This window comes from Capricornis sumatraensis, chromosome 16, assembly GCF_032405125.1.
Source record: "Capricornis sumatraensis isolate serow.1 chromosome 16, serow.2, whole genome shotgun sequence".
Taxonomy (NCBI): Eukaryota; Metazoa; Chordata; class Mammalia; order Artiodactyla; family Bovidae; genus Capricornis; species Capricornis sumatraensis.
The window spans coordinates 82,534,969-82,555,564 of record NC_091084.1 but is presented as its reverse complement, the minus strand read 5'-3'; the positions used below and the strand labels follow the sequence as shown (position 1 = coordinate 82,555,564).

The window sequence follows — 20,596 nt, the reverse complement described above, 5'->3', positions numbered from 1 at the left end:
TTTCAATAGAAACTCTTCAGGCCAGGAGGGAATTGCAAGACATACTTAAAGTGATGAAAGACAATAACCTACAGCCCAGCTTACTGTACCCAGCAAGGATCTCATTCAAATACGAAGGAGAAATCAAAAGCTTTACAGACAAGCAAAAGCTGAGAGAATTCAGCACCACCAAACCAGCTCTGTAACAAATGCTAAAGGATCTTCTCTAGACAGGAAACACAAAAAGGGTGTATAAACCCGAACCCAAAACAATAAAGTAAATGGCAATGGGATCATACTTATCAATAATTACCTTAAACATAAATGGGTTGAGTGCCCCAACCAAAAGGCAAAGACTGGCTGAATGAATACAAAAACAAGACCCCTATATATGCTGCCTACAAGAGACCCACCTCAAAACAAAGGATACATACAGACTGAAAGTGAAGGGCTGGAAAAAGATATTCCATGCAAATAGAGACCAAAAGAAAACAGGAGTGGCAATACTCATATCCAATAAAATAGACTTTAAAACAAAGGCTGTGAAAAGAGACAGAGATGGACACTACATAATGATCAAAGGATCAATCCAAGAAGATATAAAATTATAAATATATATGCACCCAACATAGGAGCACCGCAATATGTAAGACAAATGCTAACAAGTATGAAAGGGGAAATTAACAATAACACAATAATAGCGGGAGACTTTAATACCCCACTCACACCTATGGACAAATCAACTAAACAGAAAATCAACAAAGAAACGCAAACTTTAAATGATACATTAGACCAGTTAGACCTAATTGATATCTATAGGACATTTCACCCCAAAACAATGAATTTCACCTTTTTCTCAAGTGCTCATGGAAACTTCTCCAGGATAGATCACATCCTGGGCCATAAATCTAACCTTGATAAATTCAAAAAAATCGAAATCATTCCAAGCATCTTTTCTGACCATAATGCATTAAGATTAGATCTCAATTACAGGAGACAGACTATTAAAAATTCCAACATATGGAGGCTGAACAACACACTTCTGAATAACCAACAAATCATAGGAGAAATCAAAAAAGAAATAAAAATATGCATAGAAACTAATGAAAATGAAAACACAACAACCCAAAACCTGTGGGACACTATAAAAGCAGTGCTAAGAGGAAAGTTCATAGCAATACTTAGGAATACTTAGGAATATATCTACCTAAAGAAATTAAAGATCTTCACGACCCAGATAATCATGATGATGTGATCACTCATCTAGAGCCAGACATCTTGGAATGTGAAGTCAAGTGGGCCTTAGAAAGCATCACTATGAACAAAACTAGTGGAGGTGATGGGATTCCAGTTGAGCTGTTTCAAATCCTGAAGGATGATGCTGGGAAAGTACTGCACTCTATATGCCAGCAAGTTTGCAAACTCAGCAGTGGCCACAGGACTGGAAAAGGTCAGTTTTCATTCCAATTCCAAAGAAAGGCAATGAAAAGAATGCTCAAACTACCACACAATTGCACTCATCTCACATGCTAGCAAAGTAATGCTCAAAATTCTCCAAACCAGGCTTCAGCAATACGTGAACCGTGAACTCCCTGATGTTCAAGCTGGTTTTAGAATAGGCAGAGGAACCAGAGATCAAATTGCCAACATCTGCTTGATCATCAAAAAAGCAAGAGAGTTCCAGAAAAATATCTATTTCTGCTTTATTGACTATGCCAAAGCCTTTGACTGTGTGGATCACAATAAACTGTGGAAAATTCTGAAAGAGATGGGAATACCAGACCACCTAACCTGCCTCTTGAGAAATCTGTATGCAGGTCAGAAAGCAACGGTTAGAACTGGACATGAAACAACAGAATGGTTCCAAAAAGGAAAAGCAGTACGTCAAGGCTGTATATTGTCACCCTGCTTATTTAACTTCTATGCAGAGTACATCATGAGAAATGCTGGACTGGAAGAAACAGAAGCTAAAATCAAGATTGCTGGGAGAAATATCAATAACCTCAGATATGGAGATGACACCACCCTTATGGCAGAAAGTAAGAGGAACTAAAAAGCCTCTTGATGAAAGTGAAAGAGGAGAGTGAAAAAGTTGGCTTAAAGCTCAACATTCAGAAAACGAAGATCATGGCATCTGGTCCCATCACTTCATGGGAAATAGATGGGGAAACAGTAGAAACAGTGTCAGACTTTGTTTTTTTTGGGCTCCAAAATCACTGCAGATGGTGACTCCAGCCATGAAATTAAAAGACACTCCTTGGAAGAAAAGTTATGACCAAGCTAGATAGTATATTCAAAAGCAGAGACATTACTTTGCCAACTAAGGTCCATCAGTCAAGGCTATGGTTTTTTCCTGTGGTCATGTATGGATGTGAAAGTTGGACTGTGAAGAAGGCTGAGTGCCGAAGAATTGATGCTTTTGAACTGTGGTGTTGGAGAGACTCTTGAGAGTCCCTTGGACTGCAAGGAGATCCAACCAGTCCATTCTGAAGGAGACCAACCCTGGGATTTCTTTGGAAGGAATGATGCTAAAGCTGAAGCTCCAGTACTTTGGCCATCTCATGCGAAGAGTTGACTCATTGGAAAAGGATCTGATGCTGGGAGAGATTGAGGGCAGGAGGAGAAGGGGATGACTGAGGATGAGATGGCTGGATGACATCATGGACTTGATGGACGTGAGTCTGAGTGAACTCCGGGAGGTGGTGATGGACAGGGAGGCCTGGCGTGCTGTGATTCATGGGGTCGCAAAGGGCTGGACACGACTGAGCGACTGAACTGAACTGAAAGAAACTAAAGACCTATATATAGAAAAGTATAAAACATTGATGAAAGAAATCAAAGAGAACACTAATAGATGGAGAAATATACCATGTTCATGGATCGGAAGAATCAGTATAGTGAAAATGAGTATACTACCCAAAGCAATCTACAGATTCAATGTAATCCCTATCAAGCTACCAGCGGTATTTTTCACAGAGCTAGAACAAATAATTTCAGAATTTGTATGGAAATAGAAAAAACCTCAAGTAGCCAAAGCAATCTTGAGAAAGAAGAATGGAACTGGAGAAATTAACCTGCCTGACTTCAGGCTCTCCTACAAACCCACAGTCATCAAGACAGTATGGTACTGGCACAAAGACAGAAATATAGATCAATGTAACAAAATAGAAAGCCTGGAGATAAATCCACACACCTATGGACACCTTATCTTCGACAAAGGAGGCAGGAATATACAATGGATTAAAGACAATCTCTTTAACAAGTGGTGCTGGGAAAACTGGTCAACCACTTGTAAAAGAATGAAACTAGACCACTTTCTAACACCATACATAAAAATAAACTCAAAATGGATTAAAGATCTAAGCATAAGACCAGAAACTGTAAAACTCCTAGAGGAGAACATAGGCAAAACACTCTCTGACAAATCACAGCAGGATCCTCTATGATCCACCTCCCAGAATTCTGGAAATAAAAGCAAAAATAAACAAATGGGATCTAATTAAAATGAAAAGCTTCTGCACAACAAAGGAAACTATAAGAAAGGTGAAAAGACAGCCTTCTGAATGGGAGAAAATAATAGCAAATGAAGCAACTGACAAACAACTAATCTCAAAAATATACAAGCAACTTATGCAGCTCAATTCCAGAAAAATAAACGACCCAATCAAAAAATGGGCCAAAGAACTAAATAGACATTTCTCCAAAGAAGACATACGGATGGCTAACAAACACATGAAAAGATGCTCAACATCACTCATTATCAGAGAAATGCAAATCAAGACCACAATGAGGTACCATTTCACACTAGTCAGAATGGCAGCAATCCAAATGTCTACAAGCAATACATGCTGGAGAAGGTGTGGAGTAAAGGAAACCCTCTTACGCTGTTGGTGGTAATGCAAAGTAGTACAGCAACTATGGAGAACAGTGTGGAGATTCCTTAAAAAATTGCAGATAGAACTGTCTTATGACCCAGCAATCCCACTGCTGGGCATACACACTGATGAAACCAGAACTGAAAGAGACACGTGGACCCCAATGTTCATCGCAGCACTGTTTATAATAGCCAGGACATGGAAACAACCTAGATGGTCATCAGCAGATGAAGGGACAAGAAAGCTGTGGTACATATACACTATGGACTATTACTCAGCCATTAAAAAGAATACATTTGAATCAGTTCTAATGAGGTAGATGAAACTGGAGCCGATTATACAGAGTGAAGTAAGCCAGAAAGAAAAACACCAATACAGTATACTAACACATATATATGGAATTTAGAAAGATGGTAATGATGACCCTGTATGTGAGACAGCAAAAGAGACACAGATGTATAGAACAGTCTTTTGGACTCTGTGGGAGAGGGAGAGGGTGGGATGATTTGGGACAATGGCATTGAAACATGTATACTATCATGTAAGAAATGAGTCGCCAGTCTATGTTTGATACAGGATATAGGATGCTTGGGGCTGGTGCACGCGGATGATCCAGAGAGATGATATGGGGTGGGAGGTGGGAGGGGGATTCAGGATTGGGAACTTGTGTACACCCGTGGCTGATTCATGTCAATGTATGGCAAAACCAATACAGTATTATAAAGCAAAATAAAGTAAAAATAAAAATTAATAAAAAAAAGAAAGCAAACTTGTGGGGAGGGAAAAATTGGAAGACTGGACTTGACATATGCTATATATAGAATAGATATATTTTATCTGTAGAATATAGATATATACAGAATATCTATATATATAGAATAGATAACATATATATATATATGTATAGAATTTATAACTAATAAAAACCCTACTGAAAAGCACAGGAGGCTATTCAATATGCTGTAATGACTGATGCAGGAACAGAATCTACGAAAGAGTGCATACACGTATATGTGTAACTGATCACTTTCCTCTACAGCAGATACTAACAGAGTGTTGTAAATCAACTATATTTCAATAAAAATGTTAGAAAGAAACAAAATCCACAGTGGTAAGGGGAACAGTGAGGAAGTACACATAGGGAAAAATAAACGTATTTGCTGGCTTGGTGTGGCTTTTTCTCTTTTCAACCAGCTGAACTAGTTTACGCCTGAGAAAGTGACGTGAACAGCAGGGCAGGTAGCTGCAGATGCTTGCCATGGCTATAGTTACATATGGGGACTTTACAGAACCAAACGGTATAAGACCCAGGTCACATCCAAGTCTGACAAAGTCATGAGACGTGAAAAGCAATGAAAATCCTTAAAAACTGAGACTCTTTACATACCCCGAATGATTGTGGTGGGCTCTGCTGGTGTATTTTACAGATGAACTGACTAAAAAGAAGGCCTGAAGTGGCCGACAAAACAGAAATGATGGAGGAGATTTACAGTGTTTGGTACCTGTTGTTGCTTAGTCGCTAAGTCATGTCCTACCCTTTAGGGACCCCATGGACTGTAGCTCACCAGGCTCCTCTGTCCTTGAGATTTCCCAGGCAATAATACTGGAGTGGGTGGCCATTTCCTTCTCCAGGGGATCTTCCCGACCCAGGGATTAGGGAACAGTTATAGCGTAAGTATTGTTGAGCCAGGCCCAGCTGCTGGATCCCTGCTATGTTGAGACAAGGCTCCCTGTGGCCTTCTCCCTGCCTGGACCTTGCAGGACTGTCCTTCACCCGCTTCCCGGCACCCCCACTTCCATTTCAGTGCACACTTGTGCCTGGCTTGCTGTCAACCGCACTCCCGGGATATGCTCTTCTGTGTATCTAGGTTCCTGCTGATGTTCCTCTTCGATACTGATGTGCTGGGTCACTGATCCTTCGTATCTGTGCATCCTGGTATAGTGGATTGTATATGTTCAGTTGAGCCCCAGTATATGACAGCCGCTGCTGCAGCTGCAGCTAAGTCACTTCAGTTGTGTCCGACTCTGTGCGACCCCACAGATGGCAGCCCACCAGGCTCCCCTGTCCCTGGGATTCTCCAGGCAAGAACACTGGAGCGGGTTGCTGTCTCCTTCTCCAATGCAGGAAAGTGAATATGACAGCTAATATCTAAACACATACTTCAGCTGTGTACTTGCATCTTGGCCCGCTGCCCATAAGGAGACTGTCACTTTTCAAACAGCGTGAATCTTCTCCTTAGTCTTTTCATGGCTGCCTTCATCTCCTGGTTCCTCAGGGTGTAGATCAGGGGGTTCAGGACAGGAATGATGACAGTGAGGTTGATGGAGACAGCTCTGTCCATGGGGAGGGCGGAAAAGGGCCGGGCGTAGACGTAGATACACGGCACGAAGTGAAGGGTGACCACCGTGATGTGGGCGGTGCAGGTGGAGACGGCTTTCCCCCTGCCCTCCCCGGCCTGAGACCTTATTAATAATAATATGACCATGTACGATACAAGGAGGAAGACGAACCACAGGGTGGTGAGCAGTCCGCTGTTGGAAATCATCAGGAGCTCCAGAGAGGAGGTGTCCGTGCAGGCGAGTGTGAGGACCTGGGGGACGTCGCAGTAGAAACCGTCCAGGACGTTGGGTCCGCAGAAGGGGAGGGGGAGCAGCAGGGAGATCTGCACGATGGAGTGGACGAAGCCCCCCGCCCAGGAGGCCACGATGAGGGCAGTGCAGCGCCCCCGACTCATGACGGTCACGTAGTGCAGGGGCTTGGAGATGGCCACGTACCGATCCAGTGCCATCAGTGACAAAGAAAATACATCCACCCCTCCAATAAGATGAAAGAAAAACATCTGGGTGAAGCAGCCGTTGAAGGAGATGGCCTTTCTCTGGACCAGAAGGTCCACCAGGACCTTGGGGGCTGTGATGGAGGAGAAGCAGATGTCGGCAACAGATAAATTCCGGAGCAAAAAGTACATGGGGGTGTGAAGGCGAGAATCCCAGGTCACTGTGACCATGATGAGGAGGTTTCCCAGCAGAGTGGTGACGTACACCAAAAGGAGGAAGAGAAACAGGACCACGCTCAGTTCTTGATTCTGGGTCAGGCCGAGGAAAATAAATTCTTTCACCCTGGTGCCGTTTCCCAGCTCCATGGACGCATCCTCTTTTTGTCTGTATTCTGAAGTCTACTTCATATGGCAGTGCTCAGGTATTCATTTTATTTTCTTCTGTGAATGCAATTCAGGTATTCCTCAGGTGGCTGCAGTGTTTGCAACGTGCCTAATTGTCCAAATTTTTAAGATTGCAATCCGTTTGGTGGTTCAATCAAATTATCATATAAGAAATCATTCAGTTAATTGTTTTCCTATAAAACTATTTTTGAAAAGAAAAAACATTTGTGTTAGGTAGGGACTTTTAATTTACATCTAATTTTATTTAATATGCTTTTGTTTTAAAATATTGTTATCATTTTAAATTTCACACCAATTAATTTTTCATTAGATGTTCTCTTTTTTATTTGTATCATGTTTTTGTTTTTTACTTTTTAAAAAGCTTTTTATTTTATATTGGCATATAGCCAGTTAACAACATCGTGGTCATTTCAGGTGGACAGCAAAAGAACTTACCCATACATACACACGTTTCCACTCTCCCCTAAACGCACCTCCCATCTAGGGTGCCAGGTGACTCAATTCCTGGGCTATACGGTAGGGCTTTGTTGGTTATCCGTTTCAAATACAGCAGAGTGTACATGTCCATCGCAAACTCCCCAGCTATCTCTTCCTGCCCTTCTTCCCCGCTGGCAATCATAAGTTCATTCTCCACTGGTGTCAGGAGCTGTCTGAAGCATTTTTCATGTTCAAACCATATCTTTGTATTAAAAGAGAAGACACAGTTCCAGGCATTGTGAACCGATAGTCTACAAGTTTAACACGCTTTTAGTAAATGTTCTGTTGTGCTTAGTAACTCAGTTGTGACTGACTCTTTGCGACCCCATGGACTGTAGCCCACCAGGCTCCTCTGTCCATGAGGATTCCCCAGGCAAGTATACGGGAGTGGGGTGCCATGCCCTCCTCCAGGGGGTCTTCCTGACCCAGGGATTGAGCCCAGGTCTCTGGCATTGCAGGCAGATACTTTACCATCTGTCACCAGGGAATTCCCTAAATATTGTTGACTTGCTAAAACAAGAGACATAGCCTGTTTCTGATTACAGTGTTGCAGTGTATGGGTCGGTTTCCTTTGACTAGGCCGTTTTATACAGAATTTCTTAAAACTACAGTTTATTATTTTGTGTAGGTAACTTGTCACTGTGATTATACTGATGAGACAATTCACTTAATAGTTGTTTTAAAATATTTTATATTTGCTGTCAGAGAACAGACTGAAGCGATGTTCAGTTGCTCAGTTGTGTCTGACTCTTTGTGACCGCATGAACTGCAGTACTCCAGGCTGAAACAATGTGTAAATCCAAACCTCAAAGGATGTTTTAATATTTCTTATTGTGGTCAAAACACAAACATGAGAGCTACCCTCTTATCAAAAGTTTCAAATGCAGACTTAGTTATTGTTAACTGTGGCCACAGTCGTGCACAGCAAATCTCCGGAACATATTCATCTTGTATAACTGACGTGATTCTTGTTTGAATCTGAGGGAGACAATAAGGACAGTGGCCCAGTTCTGAGACATGGTCCAGACTGTATCAGGCAAGCTCCCCATTGCCTCTTTCCTTCTGTGAGTCAAGAATAAAGAGCAGGGGATCACAGTGGGGAGAGACACTGGTATCATTAGAATGATATATATTAAACACACACACACACATATATATATATATATATATATATATACACATACTAATTTTGTATAACAAAAGTGTTTGATAAAGTCTGTTTGAAGATAAGGTGCTGGCAGAATGGGGCTCTGAAAATCACACTGAATGGATCACATTTCTGTATTCCTCTTAACATAACACCCTTCTTTCCGATGGTTAACACCCACCTTTGCCATCTTTGTCACTGAGAAGACCATCTTAGCGCTGAGATATTTCATAGAGCTGAGAAGTATTAACATCGAACTATTTTTACAAAGTCAGTAATGACATCTCAATTTCTCTATGCATAATCTTTAACCTTAGCTAGAAGTTAAATGTTTTTACCTAATTCCTTCGATCCTGAAACTCCAAGTCTGAAGTGTATGCCATTGGGTCAAGCACAGAACAAAATGCTGGTGACATTAATTCCTGAAAGCTTTGTTTCTGAAGGTGAAGCCCTTTGGAGACTAAATATCTTAGTGTCTTTTCTCCCCTTTCAGGAGAGAAAGGGCAGGTTCAAAGATTCACATCTTCAAGGTTCTTTCACCGTGCCTTATGCACAACTCCCTTAACGCCTGGCCTCATATAAGAACTGGAAAGGGAATATTATTGGACAAGGAAGGGAAGTCAAGTGCCTGAGCGTGCTCTTGGTGATGAATTTTCAGTGGGAGCTATTAAAAATCACCAGGATACACACACAAACACACACACGTATGCATGGACACATTTTAATTGGTGTCCAGATTATTCAGAGGCAGTAGGTGAAATCTATGCCTTTGTCCACAGCTCAGTCAAAAGTTTCTTAACACATGACAGACTTAAAGGTCCAATTGCTGGGGTGTTAGGCTCAGAGGACGCCATAGAAAGTAGATTTAATTCCATTGCTGAAAGCCAGAGAAAGAAAACTGGACCTCAGGTCCTTTGCTGTTCGTCTACACAGGGTGCTCGTAGTCCCATGGGTCTCCTCACAGAGAGAAACGTGACTGAGGTGATGTTTGGGGACCACACGGCGCTCTTGGTTTCCAATACTGCACCCATAGGACTCTCCGTTTCCACACAGCAAGATAAGGACATTGCAAAGTTGTCCACACAATTACGGTAGTTTAATAACAATCTAATTTATCAAACAATTTCATTTCATATAGAATGTGCTTTGCTTCCAGAATGCTGATGGGTTTCAATATACCTGCTTTCAATTTTGTTTTAGTATATTAAACTAGTCTATATGATAAAAACTATAGGTATACTTGTGTGTTTGAGATGAGTATTTTCCCCACCTTTGTAGAAATATAATTGACTTATGCCCTGGTGGCTCAGTCAGTAAATAATAATAATAATATATATGTAATTATTAATATATATAATATATGTATACATATAATGTATATAATGTATGTATATAATATAATATATATTACATACATATATACATATATTTATACATAGTATAATATACATATTATATATTATATACATATATTACATATAATATGTATATACATATATAAATATGAAAACTTCATGTTATACATTACATATATATTATATTATAATTATATGATCTTAATCATATAATACTATTACATGTAATATATAATAATATATGATTATGTATAATATATATTGTAATATATGACAAAATATTATAATATATAATAAGGTATTATAAGGTATAATATAGTATAATTATCTAATAGTATATAACAGTATAATAATTATATTATACCTTATATAATAGTATATACTATTATATAATTATACTATATTGTATACTATAATATTATTATAACATAATATATAGTATATTATATTAGTATAGTATATAGTATATACTCTAAGATATTATAGTATAATAGTATATATATTAGTATATAATAGTATATAGTATAATAGTATAGTATATATATTAGTAATTATATATAATATATTTAATTATAATATAAGTACAATATATAATAATATATCTCTAGTAATATAATTATAAATATATATTTAAATGTATATTTACTATATATTTATATTGTTTATATTATACATATTATACATATTTATCCACATCTTTATTCATTCATTCACCGAGGGACACTTAGATTGTCTTTATATCTTGGGTATTATGAATAAGCTACAATGACCGTGGCAGTTCTTATACTTCTTCTAGAGGCTGATTTCATTTTCTTTGGATATATACCCAGAGGTGGAATTGCTAGATCATTTGTAGTTCTACTTTCAATTTCTTGAAAAACCTCTATATTGGTTTTCAAAGTGGCTGTACCGGTTTATATTCCGACCAAGAGTGTACAAGGGTTTCCTCTTCTCCATGTCCTTGCTGACACTTACCTCATGTCTTTTTGACTATAGCTGTTCTAATAGAGGGGCTCCCTGGTGGCTCATTGGTAAAGAATCTGCCTGTAACTCAGAGACCTGGGTTTGACCCCTCGATTGGGAAGATCCCTCGGAGAAGGAAATGGCAAGCTACTCCAGATGTTGAGTAATATCTCATTGTGAGTTTGATTTGCATTTCCCTGATGTTTTGTGATGTTGAGCACCTTGTCATATACCTGTTGACATTTGTATGTCTTGTTTGGAAAAAGATCTATTCAGTTCCTTTGCCTGTTTTAAAACTGAAAATTTTTTTCCTGCTATTAAGTTGCATGAGTTCTTTATACATTTTGTATATTAACCCCTTACCTGATATACGATTTATAAATATCTTCTCCCATTCTTTAGGTTGTTTTTTCATTTGTTGATTATGTATCTTGTTTTGCAGATACTTTTTAGTTTTTTTCCCCATGGAAATGCATTTTATTGTAATTATAGCACCGTGTACATGTCAATCCCAAATTCCAAATCTGTCCCCTCTCTGGACTCTTTCCCAGCTAGTAATCATATGTTTGTTCTCTAAATCTGTGAATCTGATTTTGTTTTGTAAATAAGTTCATTTGTATAATTTTTTTAAAGATTCTATGTATCGGTGATATCATATGATATTTGCCTTTATCTGATTTACTTCACTTAGTATGATAATCTCCAGGTTTATCTATGTTGCTGCAAATGGCATTATTTCATTCTTTTTAATAGCTAATTAATATTCCATCATATATATGCATGACATCTTCTTTACTTATTCATCTGTTGATGGACATTAGGTTGAGAAGCTTTTAATGTGATGCAGCCTCATTTGTTAATTTTGGCTTTGTTACTTGTGCTTTTGGTGTCAGATTAAAAAAATCATTGCCAAGACCAAAGTCAAGGAGTTTTCCTTCCATTTTCCTTCTAGGAGTTTTGTGGTATCAAGTCTTATGCTTAGACTTGATATTTAATCCATGCAAGTGAATTTTTGTGAGTGATGTAAGATACGGGTCCAATTTTGATATTATGCATGTGGTTATCCAACTTTCCCAGCAACACTGATTGAGCTGAGTATCCTTTCCCCATTGGATATTCTTGGCTTCCCCCACCTCCAGCCCCATAAATTAAATGATTGCAATTGTATGGCTTTATTTCTGGGTTCTTGATTCTGTTCCGTTGGTCTCTATGTCTATTTTTATGCTAGTATTATGCTGTTTTGATTACTATAGCTTTATAATATAGTTTCAAATGATAGGTGAGAAGCCTCTAGCTTTTTTCTTTCTCAGGATTGCTTTGACTATGGAGTCCTTGTGGTAGCACACAAATTTAAGGATTGCTCTTCTATTTTTGTGAAAATTGCTTTTGGAATTTTGATGGGGATTACATGGAATCTGTAGCTATCTTTGAGTAGAATGTATACTTTGTAATATGAATTCTCCCAGTCCATTAGCATGGATTATCTTTCCATTAATTGGTATTTTATTCAATTTCTTTAATCAGTATTTTATAGTTTTCAGTGAACAGATATTTCATCTCTTTGGTTAAGTTTATTCCTTAGTATTTTACTCTTTTGATGCAGCTGTAAATTCAGTTGGTTTCTTAATTTTTCTGATAGATTGTTGTTAGTGTATAGAAGTGATGCTCGTTTTGACTTTTGTGATTTACAGTTTTGTAACTATATGTGACTCTATTCCTCAAGTATTCTAGGATGATATGTTATGAATCTGAGAATTGGTATTTTTCATCAGTCGTGAAAATTTCCCCGTTATATGCACTCAATATGCCAGCAAATTTGGAAAACTCAGCAGTGGCCACAGGACTAGAAAAGGTCAGTTTTCATTCCAATTCCAAAGAAAGGCAACGCCAAAGAATACTCAAACTACCACATAATTGCACTCATCTCACATGCTAGTAAAGTAATGCTCAAAATCCTCCAAGCCAGGCTTCAGCAATACATGAACAGTGAACTCCCTGATGTTCAAGCTGGTTTTAGAAAAGGCAGAGGAACCAGAGATCAAATTGCCAACATCCGTTGGATCATGGAAAAAGCAAGAGAGTTCCAGAAAAACATCTATTTCTGCTTTATTGACTATGCCAAAGCCTTTGACTGTGTGGATCACAAGAAACTGTGGAAAATTCTGAAAGAGATGGGAATACCAGACCACCTGACCTGCCTCTTGAGAAACCTATCTGCAGGTCAGGAAGCAACAGTTAGAACTGGACATGGAACAACAGACTGGTTCCAAATAGGAAAAGGAGTGCGTCAAGGCTGTATATTGTCACCCTACTTATTTAACTTCTATGCAGAGTACATCATGAGAAATGCTGGACTGGAAGAAGCACAAGCTGGAATCAAGATTGCCAGGAGAAATATCAATAACCTCAGATATGCAGATGATACCACCCTTATGGCAGAAAGTGAAGAGGAGCTAAAAAGCCTCTTGATGAAAGTGAAAGAGGAGAGTGAAAAAGTTGGCTTAAAGCTCAACATTCAGAAAACGAAGATCATGGCATCTGGTCCCATCACTTCATGGGAAATAGATGGGGGAACAGTGGAAACAGTGTCAGACTTTATCTTTTTGGGCTCCAAAATCACTGCAGATGGTGACTGCGGCCATGAAATTAAAAGACGCTTACTCCTTGGAAGAAAAGTTATGACCAAGCTAGATAGTATATTCAAAAGCAGAGACATTACTTTGCCAACTAAGGTCTGTCTAGTCAAGGCTATGGTTTTTCCTGTGGTCATGTATGGATGTGAGAGTTGGAATGTGAAGAAGGCTGAGCGCTGAAGAATTGATGCTTTTGAACTGTGGTGTTGGAGAAGACTCTTGAGAGTCCCTTGGACTGCAAGGAGATCCAACCAGTTCGTTCTGAAGGAGATCAACCCTGGGATTTCTTTGGAAGGAATGATGCTGAAGCTTAAACTCCAGTACTTTGGCCACCTCATGTGAAGAGTTGACTCATTGGAAAAGACTCTGATGCTGGGAGGGATTGGGGCAGGAGGAGAAGGGGACGACCGAGGATGAGATGGCTGGATGGCATTACGGACTCGATGGACGTGAGTCTGAGTGAACTCCTGGTGATGGTGATGGACAGGGAGGCTTGGCGTGCTGTGATTCATGGGGTCGCAAAGAGTCGGACACGACTGAGCAACTGAACTGAACTGATCCCATAAAATAGTGACCCTTCCTATTATTTTTTCATTCATATTATTTTTTTCATTCTGGAACTCATGTCAGATATATTATTTGTTAGATTTGTTCATCTTCTTTCCTACGTATCTTAACCATCCTTCTTGTGTATTCTATCTCATATGTGTCCCATTTCAGGGAGTTATTCAGTTCATATTCAGCTTTCATTTCTAGAAGTTTTATTTTATTCTGTTTACAAATTTACTTTTCTCTTTTATTATCTTTTTTCCTTGCTCATTTAAAAACTTTAATGTTTGTTTTTAGCTTTGAATTTACTTTGGGTTCTGTATCTGGTTACTTCCGTGTTCAAAGACCTTGAGGGTCACATTGTGCTTTGGTTGTTTTATTTATTTGACTGTGTTGGTCTTTGTTGCGGCCTGCTGACTATTTGCTGCTCACAGGCTCAACCTCCCTGTGGCATGTGGGATCTTGGTTCCCTGACCAGGGATTGAACCCTTCTCCCCTGCATCGAAAGATACATTCTGAACCACTGGACCACCAGGGAAGTCCTTGGTTATTTCTTTTGATTCTTCCTAATAATGACTTGTTTCTGCATGCATTTAAAATTTTGTTCTATGAATTTGTGCTCAAGCTATTTATGTGGAAATCTTCAGAGTCTTAGGTTTAGTGTGCATTCCTTCAGATAAGGGAAATATTTGTTTCTTTCAAGCATCACAAAGCATTATTAACCCTGCATTGCTGTTAATTCTTCCTTTTGGTGTTTCTTATTTCATAGGCAGTGCAAACTTCAATCTGAGACTTGTGTCAGGGTTTTGAAGTCTCAGAAATGATTCTTTTTCCACATGAAGTTCAGGTTGAGGCAAACAAGTTTCACTGTAATCTCTGCCGGTGGGATGATTTTTTATCCAGCTTACCCTTCCACTGGTGGAGGAGTATTCAATTCTTTGGTTTTCTGCTTTATATTAATTTTTTTGTCCTAAGCTTTTCCCTTCTCTTCTTGTGAACTCTGATATGCACATGAGTGGATGTTTGCAATAAGCAATGAGTGTGCAGGTTTAGATCAAGACTTTGTTTCATGATATGTACGCTTCCATTTTGCCTAAAATAGCTTTTTTCTCTATGGATATTGATGGTGTATTAGAAAACAATGGTTCATGTAATTTGATTTTATGTGTTATTTTTGTTATTTTGTTATTTGTGTTACTTTTGTTATTTTCAATAATATTTCAGTGAATTCCTTACAGAACTTGTGGTGTAGCATCTTAACATCTGAGAATAATGACTCCCCCCCTCTATTTTCCCACATTTTTATGCTTTGTCATTTTTCTTGTGTTTTTGAGTTGTAAATGAATTGAAGTGCAATAATTAATATTAGTGGTGATAGCAGGTATTATCTTCTATTAAGGACAGTAATAAAACTGTTTTAATATTTAGTCATTAAGTATAATATTTGGAGCTGCTTGGGTTGGAAAAACTGGACTGATAGATTTGCTAGTGATCACTGGGGTCTTCTGTGCAATTTAGATGTAATATTGTGAACTGCTTTTCAAATATGAGTTTTAAATGTTCTGAGCAATTTTGTTCTGTGTTTTTGCAAGCATAATTTCTGCCTGTCTGGAAAGGTAGTTTAATATGGAAAAGTTATCATACTGGATCTTTGTAATAGGAGAAAATACTATGATTTTATCTTGTGGATTGTGTCCTCAGATTTCAGAACTAAATCTTAATGTCTATCTGAACTAAAGGCCTCAGAACATGAGGCCTCTTAATGAAAGGTCACAAGAGCTACCAGGGCTTGTACTGGTGCTCCAGAGCTGCTGGCTGGATTATAAGAAGGCCCACCTTGCCTGTGGACTAGCCTTTATATTAGATTTATTTTTAAAATCAGGTAGCCAAATAGTTAATATTTTCAATACGCCTTCAAAAGAAAAAAAAAAGAGGTTACTGAATCCATGGGGTTGGATCTTTTAATAATATTTCATAAATCCAGATAATGTTAATCTGGTAGTTATCCTCCTTCAGGCTTTTGTCAGTTAACAGTTTTGGTGGCTCAGATGGTAAAGAATTTAACTGCAATGCAGAAGACCTGGGTTTGATTCCAGGGTGGGGAGGATCCCCTGGAGATGGCACTGGCTAACCCACTTGCCTAGAAAATTTCAAGGACAGTTCCAAGGAGGCTGGTGGGCTACAGTCTATGGGACCCCAAAGAGTGAGCACACACATAATACTTGCTATATGCTGCTGCTGCTGCTGCTAAGTCGCTTCAGTCAAATCTGACTCTGTGAGACCCCATAGATGGCAGCCCACCAGGCTCCCCCGTCCCTTGGATTCTCCAGGCAAGAACACTGGAGTGGGTTGCCATTTCCTTCTCCAATGCATGAAAGTGAAAAGGGAAAGTGAAGTCGCTCAGTTGTGCCTGACCCTTAGCGACCCCATGGACTGCAGCCCACCAGGCTCCTCCGTCTGTGGGATTTTCCAGGCAAGAGTACTGGAGTGGGGTGCCATTGCTTTCTCTGACTTGCTATATAGTTCCTGTTAATATTCTTTACTGAGGTGGTCACTTTCTGTTTTTCAATTCCTGGCTTCTTAAGTATGTTTTGCTTTCCAGTGATGTGGGCTGATTTATGATGAATATTTTCTGAGCCACTGAAATAATTGCACCTTTTCATATTTTATTCTATAATTGCAGTGAATTATATTAATATTTCTTTTTGAAACTGGAATAAATTCTACTTGACCTTGCTGTTATTACATAAAGCATTGCTGTGGAACTTGCTAATATTTTACAAGAATTTTACATCTATTTCTAAAGATGTGATTGGTACGTTTACCTACATTAGATATATGATATTATTAGATCAATTAGATGCTATTATATAGTTTGTCAATAGGGTTATGATATCCTTATGGAATGTATTAAGAAGTGCTCTAAAAATAAAAAGAAAATTGGAATTACTGGATCCTTGAATATTTATTGGAAATCATCCACAAAGTTATTTGGATCTAAAATTTTTTCAAAGGATCTGTCTTTGGCAATTTTTTTGGTTCATCTATAATTATTGATTTGCTAAGGTGTTTTCTCTTTTAGCCAATTTTTATTAACTATATTTTCTATGGAAATTATATGGTCTCTTCCATCCTGTAAATTTTCAATGCTTTGAGTCTTCTTTTCTTTAGTAGGCTACAAGTTCATAGCATGTATTTATTTGTTCCACGAGAGAAGTGTAACTCTCGAATGTGCCTGGGTCTTTGGGGAATAACAGGATCTTTCCTAGAATGGAATATCTTATCAGGTTTCCATAAGATAAGAGAAATATTTTCCTTACTTTCACAGTATGGAACTGTAGTAGCAGTATCTTTGGTCCCTAAAGTGAGGAAATACTAGAGTTTCAAAATTTATTTTAATACTAAGAAACAAATATAAATAATATATAACATAATGCCCACAATAATAAAGGTGTTATAGGTGGTCAGAATTTGGTTACAGTCTGTTTTGAAATACTGAATTAATGGCAGTTTTTTGTGCTCCTAAAACATAAGATTGGCAAAATAAAACTTGTTTGCTTTCTGTCTGTCTCTCTTTGGGAAAGTGTATGTGCGTACGTATGTGCGTGCATGAGACAGGGACTGATTATTTTGTATTTTTGAATATTGAGTTTGTTAAATTCTAAGATAAATCTTTTCTTTCCTTTACATTTGAATGTCCCTGAAATTGAGATGCATCTTAAAATCAGTGAGTATGTATAATTTGGCAGCTCTCCTTTTTTACTCCCTAGCTGTTATTAGAGTGCAAATGTATTTTACTGTGGATGACATTTTCAGTCAAAATGCGGTGAGTATAGCTGCTATAGAAAATGCCTGAAGTTCCATCGGTGCCTCGTTTCACGAAATAGAAACAATTCACTTGGTATGACATAGGAGAAACAGTGAAATCTGCAATACATGCACTGTGTTATCTTTCTAGACTTTAAGAAACTAGAAACTGGAAAACCTACCTGGCCCCAGTAAATTAAAACAAAGGGATGCGGTCTTGCGTAAAGCTTACAGTGAGGATCATAGCACGCTCTGACTCAGTCGTTTCCTTTCCTTTGATCCATGAGGGAGCATCTGTTCAAGAAGTAAAGTCAATGTTGCTTTATTCTTTTATTTTTTCGGCTGCATCGTATGACATGTGGGATCATATTCCCATCCAGGGATCACACCTCTGCCCCCTATCAAATCTGTGCAGTGGAAGTGAGGATGCTTAACCACTGGACCACTGGGGAAGTCCCTGAAGAAGTAATGTCATCTTTAAATAGTAAAAAACCAAGATTAAGTAGAATTTGGTCTCATATTCTTACATACATTCATTTCATCCCTTTCCAAGTATTTGAAACACTTATTTAAAGCTTTTATGGGTCAGACACTAATTTACACCCTGAGAATGTAAAGGAGAATTTGATGTACTAATTGGAAGTTTTATGGAATTTTTAAAACATTGCAATAAGGGAAATGGTAAACAGGTACACATAGGAAAAATAAAAGCATTTATTGGCTTGGATATACTTTTTTCTATTTTCAGCCAAACTAGCTTCTGCCTGAGGCCGTGTTGTGGGCGGTAGGGCAGGCAGTCCCATTGGCTGTACTTACATGTGGCCACTTCACCAAATCAGACGGTGTGAGTCCCAGGTCACGTCTAAGTCTGACAGAGTCACAGAGACTGGCAGGCAATGCAGATGTTTCAAAACTAAAACGCTTTACATGTAACACGGTTGTGGGGGCTGTGGCAGTGTATTTCATAGATGAGCTCACTGAAAGAGCAGGCCCCAATTTGCTGACAGAACAGAAATGGTAGAGAAGAATGTCCCTGGACAGAGTTTGGTAACAAGCATATGCTTAGGAAATAGTCACAGGGTAACTGTTGTTGCACTGGGACCCAGAAGCTGTATCCCTGCTTTGCTGAGACAGAGGCCCGGGTGGCCTACTGCCTGCCTGGATGTCAGAGTGCTGTCCTTCACCCTTTGTCTGGACACCCATTTCTAGTACAGTCTGCCTCTGGGCCTGGCTTGTTGTCAATTACTCTTCAAGAACTAGGTTCTTTCCTGAAACTTCCTGCTGGTGTTCCTTTCTGATACAGGTGTTCCAGGTCGCCGGTCCCTTGTACCTGTGCCTACCTGGTCTAGTTAATCGTCTACATACAGTTGAGCCCCTGAATATGACAGCTAATATTTTAAGAAAATATTTCAATTATATACTTACATCTTGATCCACAATCTATAAGGAGACTATCCCCTTTCAGAAAGCAAGAATTGTCTCCTCAGCCTCCGCATGGCTGCCTTCATCTCCTGGTTCCTCAGGGTGTAGATCATGGGGTTCAGGACAGGAATGATGACAGTGAAGGTGATGGAGACAGCTCTGTCCGTGGGGAGGGCGGAGAAGGGCCGGGCGTAGACGTAGATGCAGGGCACGAAGTGAAGGGTGACCACCGTGATGTGGGCGGTGCAGGTGGAGACGGCTTTCCTCCTGCCCTCCCCGGAGTGGGACCTCAGCATCGTCAGGATGACTGTGTAGGACACAAGAAGCAGGATGAACCACAGGGTGGTGACCAGGCCGTTGTTGGAAATCATCAGGAGCTCAAGGGCAAAGGTGTCCGTGCAGGCGAGTGTGAGCACCTGCGGGACGTCACAGTAGAAACCGTCCAGGACGTTGGGTCCGCAGAAAGGGAGGGGGAGCAGCAGGGAGGTCTGCACGATGGAGTGGACAAAGCCCCCCGCCCAGGAGGCCACGATGAGGGCAGTGCAGCGCCCCCGACTCATGACGGTCACGTAGTGCAGGGGCTTGGAGATGGCCACGTAGCGGTCAAAGGCCATGACCGAGAGGGAGAAGATGTCTGCGCCCCCGAGCAGGTAGAAGAAGAACATCTGTGTGAGGCAGCCACGGAAGGAGATGGCCTTTCTCTCTGAAAGGAGGTCCACCAGGACCTTGGGGGTTGTGATGGAGGAAAAGCAGATGTCCAGGACGGAGAGGTTGCGGAGCAGGAAGTACATGGGGGTCTGGAGGCGAGACTCACAGCTCACAGTGACCATGATGGCAACATTTGCTAACACAGTTGTTACATAAACCACAGATAAAAGGAAAAACAGGAGCACACTCAGCTCTTGAGATTGGGTAAGTCCACAAAAGATAAATTCCGACACCCTGGTGTGATTTTTCAAGGCCATTGGATGACATTTATTCCTCCAGGTACAGCTTTGATGGAGAGGAGAATGGCAACCCACTCCAGTATTCTTGCCTGGATAATTCCATGGAGGTAAGGGCCATGTGGTCTTAGGGAGAGAGAACAAGAGAATGAGGCAAATATTTCCAAATCTCAGAGGACAGGTACTTGAGGAAAAAGTAAAAGAACTGCATGGCACATGCTTTTTGCCACATTTTGAAATATAAAGTCAAACCAAAAGTCTTCTAA

At 39.5% G+C, this 20,596-nt stretch overlaps 2 protein-coding genes across 2 annotated transcripts; both read right to left on the bottom strand.

The window, feature by feature from the left end:
• Positions 1-6,061: 6,061 nt before the first annotated feature.
• Positions 6,062-6,994, bottom strand: LOC138092578 (olfactory receptor 4D10-like). The gene has a single exon (XM_068988622.1). The coding sequence runs from the start codon at positions 6,992-6,994 to the stop codon at positions 6,062-6,064; it is 933 nt and encodes a 310-aa protein (XP_068844723.1).
• Positions 6,995-19,415: 12,421 nt separating this feature from the next.
• On the bottom strand, positions 19,416-20,351 carry LOC138092580 (olfactory receptor 4D9-like). Its single transcript, XM_068988623.1, has one exon. It carries the CDS (start codon positions 20,349-20,351, stop codon positions 19,416-19,418), a length of 936 nt encoding a protein of 311 aa, XP_068844724.1.
• Between the last annotated feature and the right edge of the window lie 245 nt (positions 20,352-20,596).

What these genes read in the sequence shown, in the direction of transcription:
- LOC138092580 (XM_068988623.1), bottom strand. Translation starts at nt 20,351, where the DNA reads ATGGCCTTGAAAAATCACACCAGGGTGTCGGAATTTATCTTTTGTGGA.
- LOC138092578 (XM_068988622.1), bottom strand. Translation starts at nt 6,994, where the DNA reads ATGGAGCTGGGAAACGGCACCAGGGTGAAAGAATTTATTTTCCTCGGC.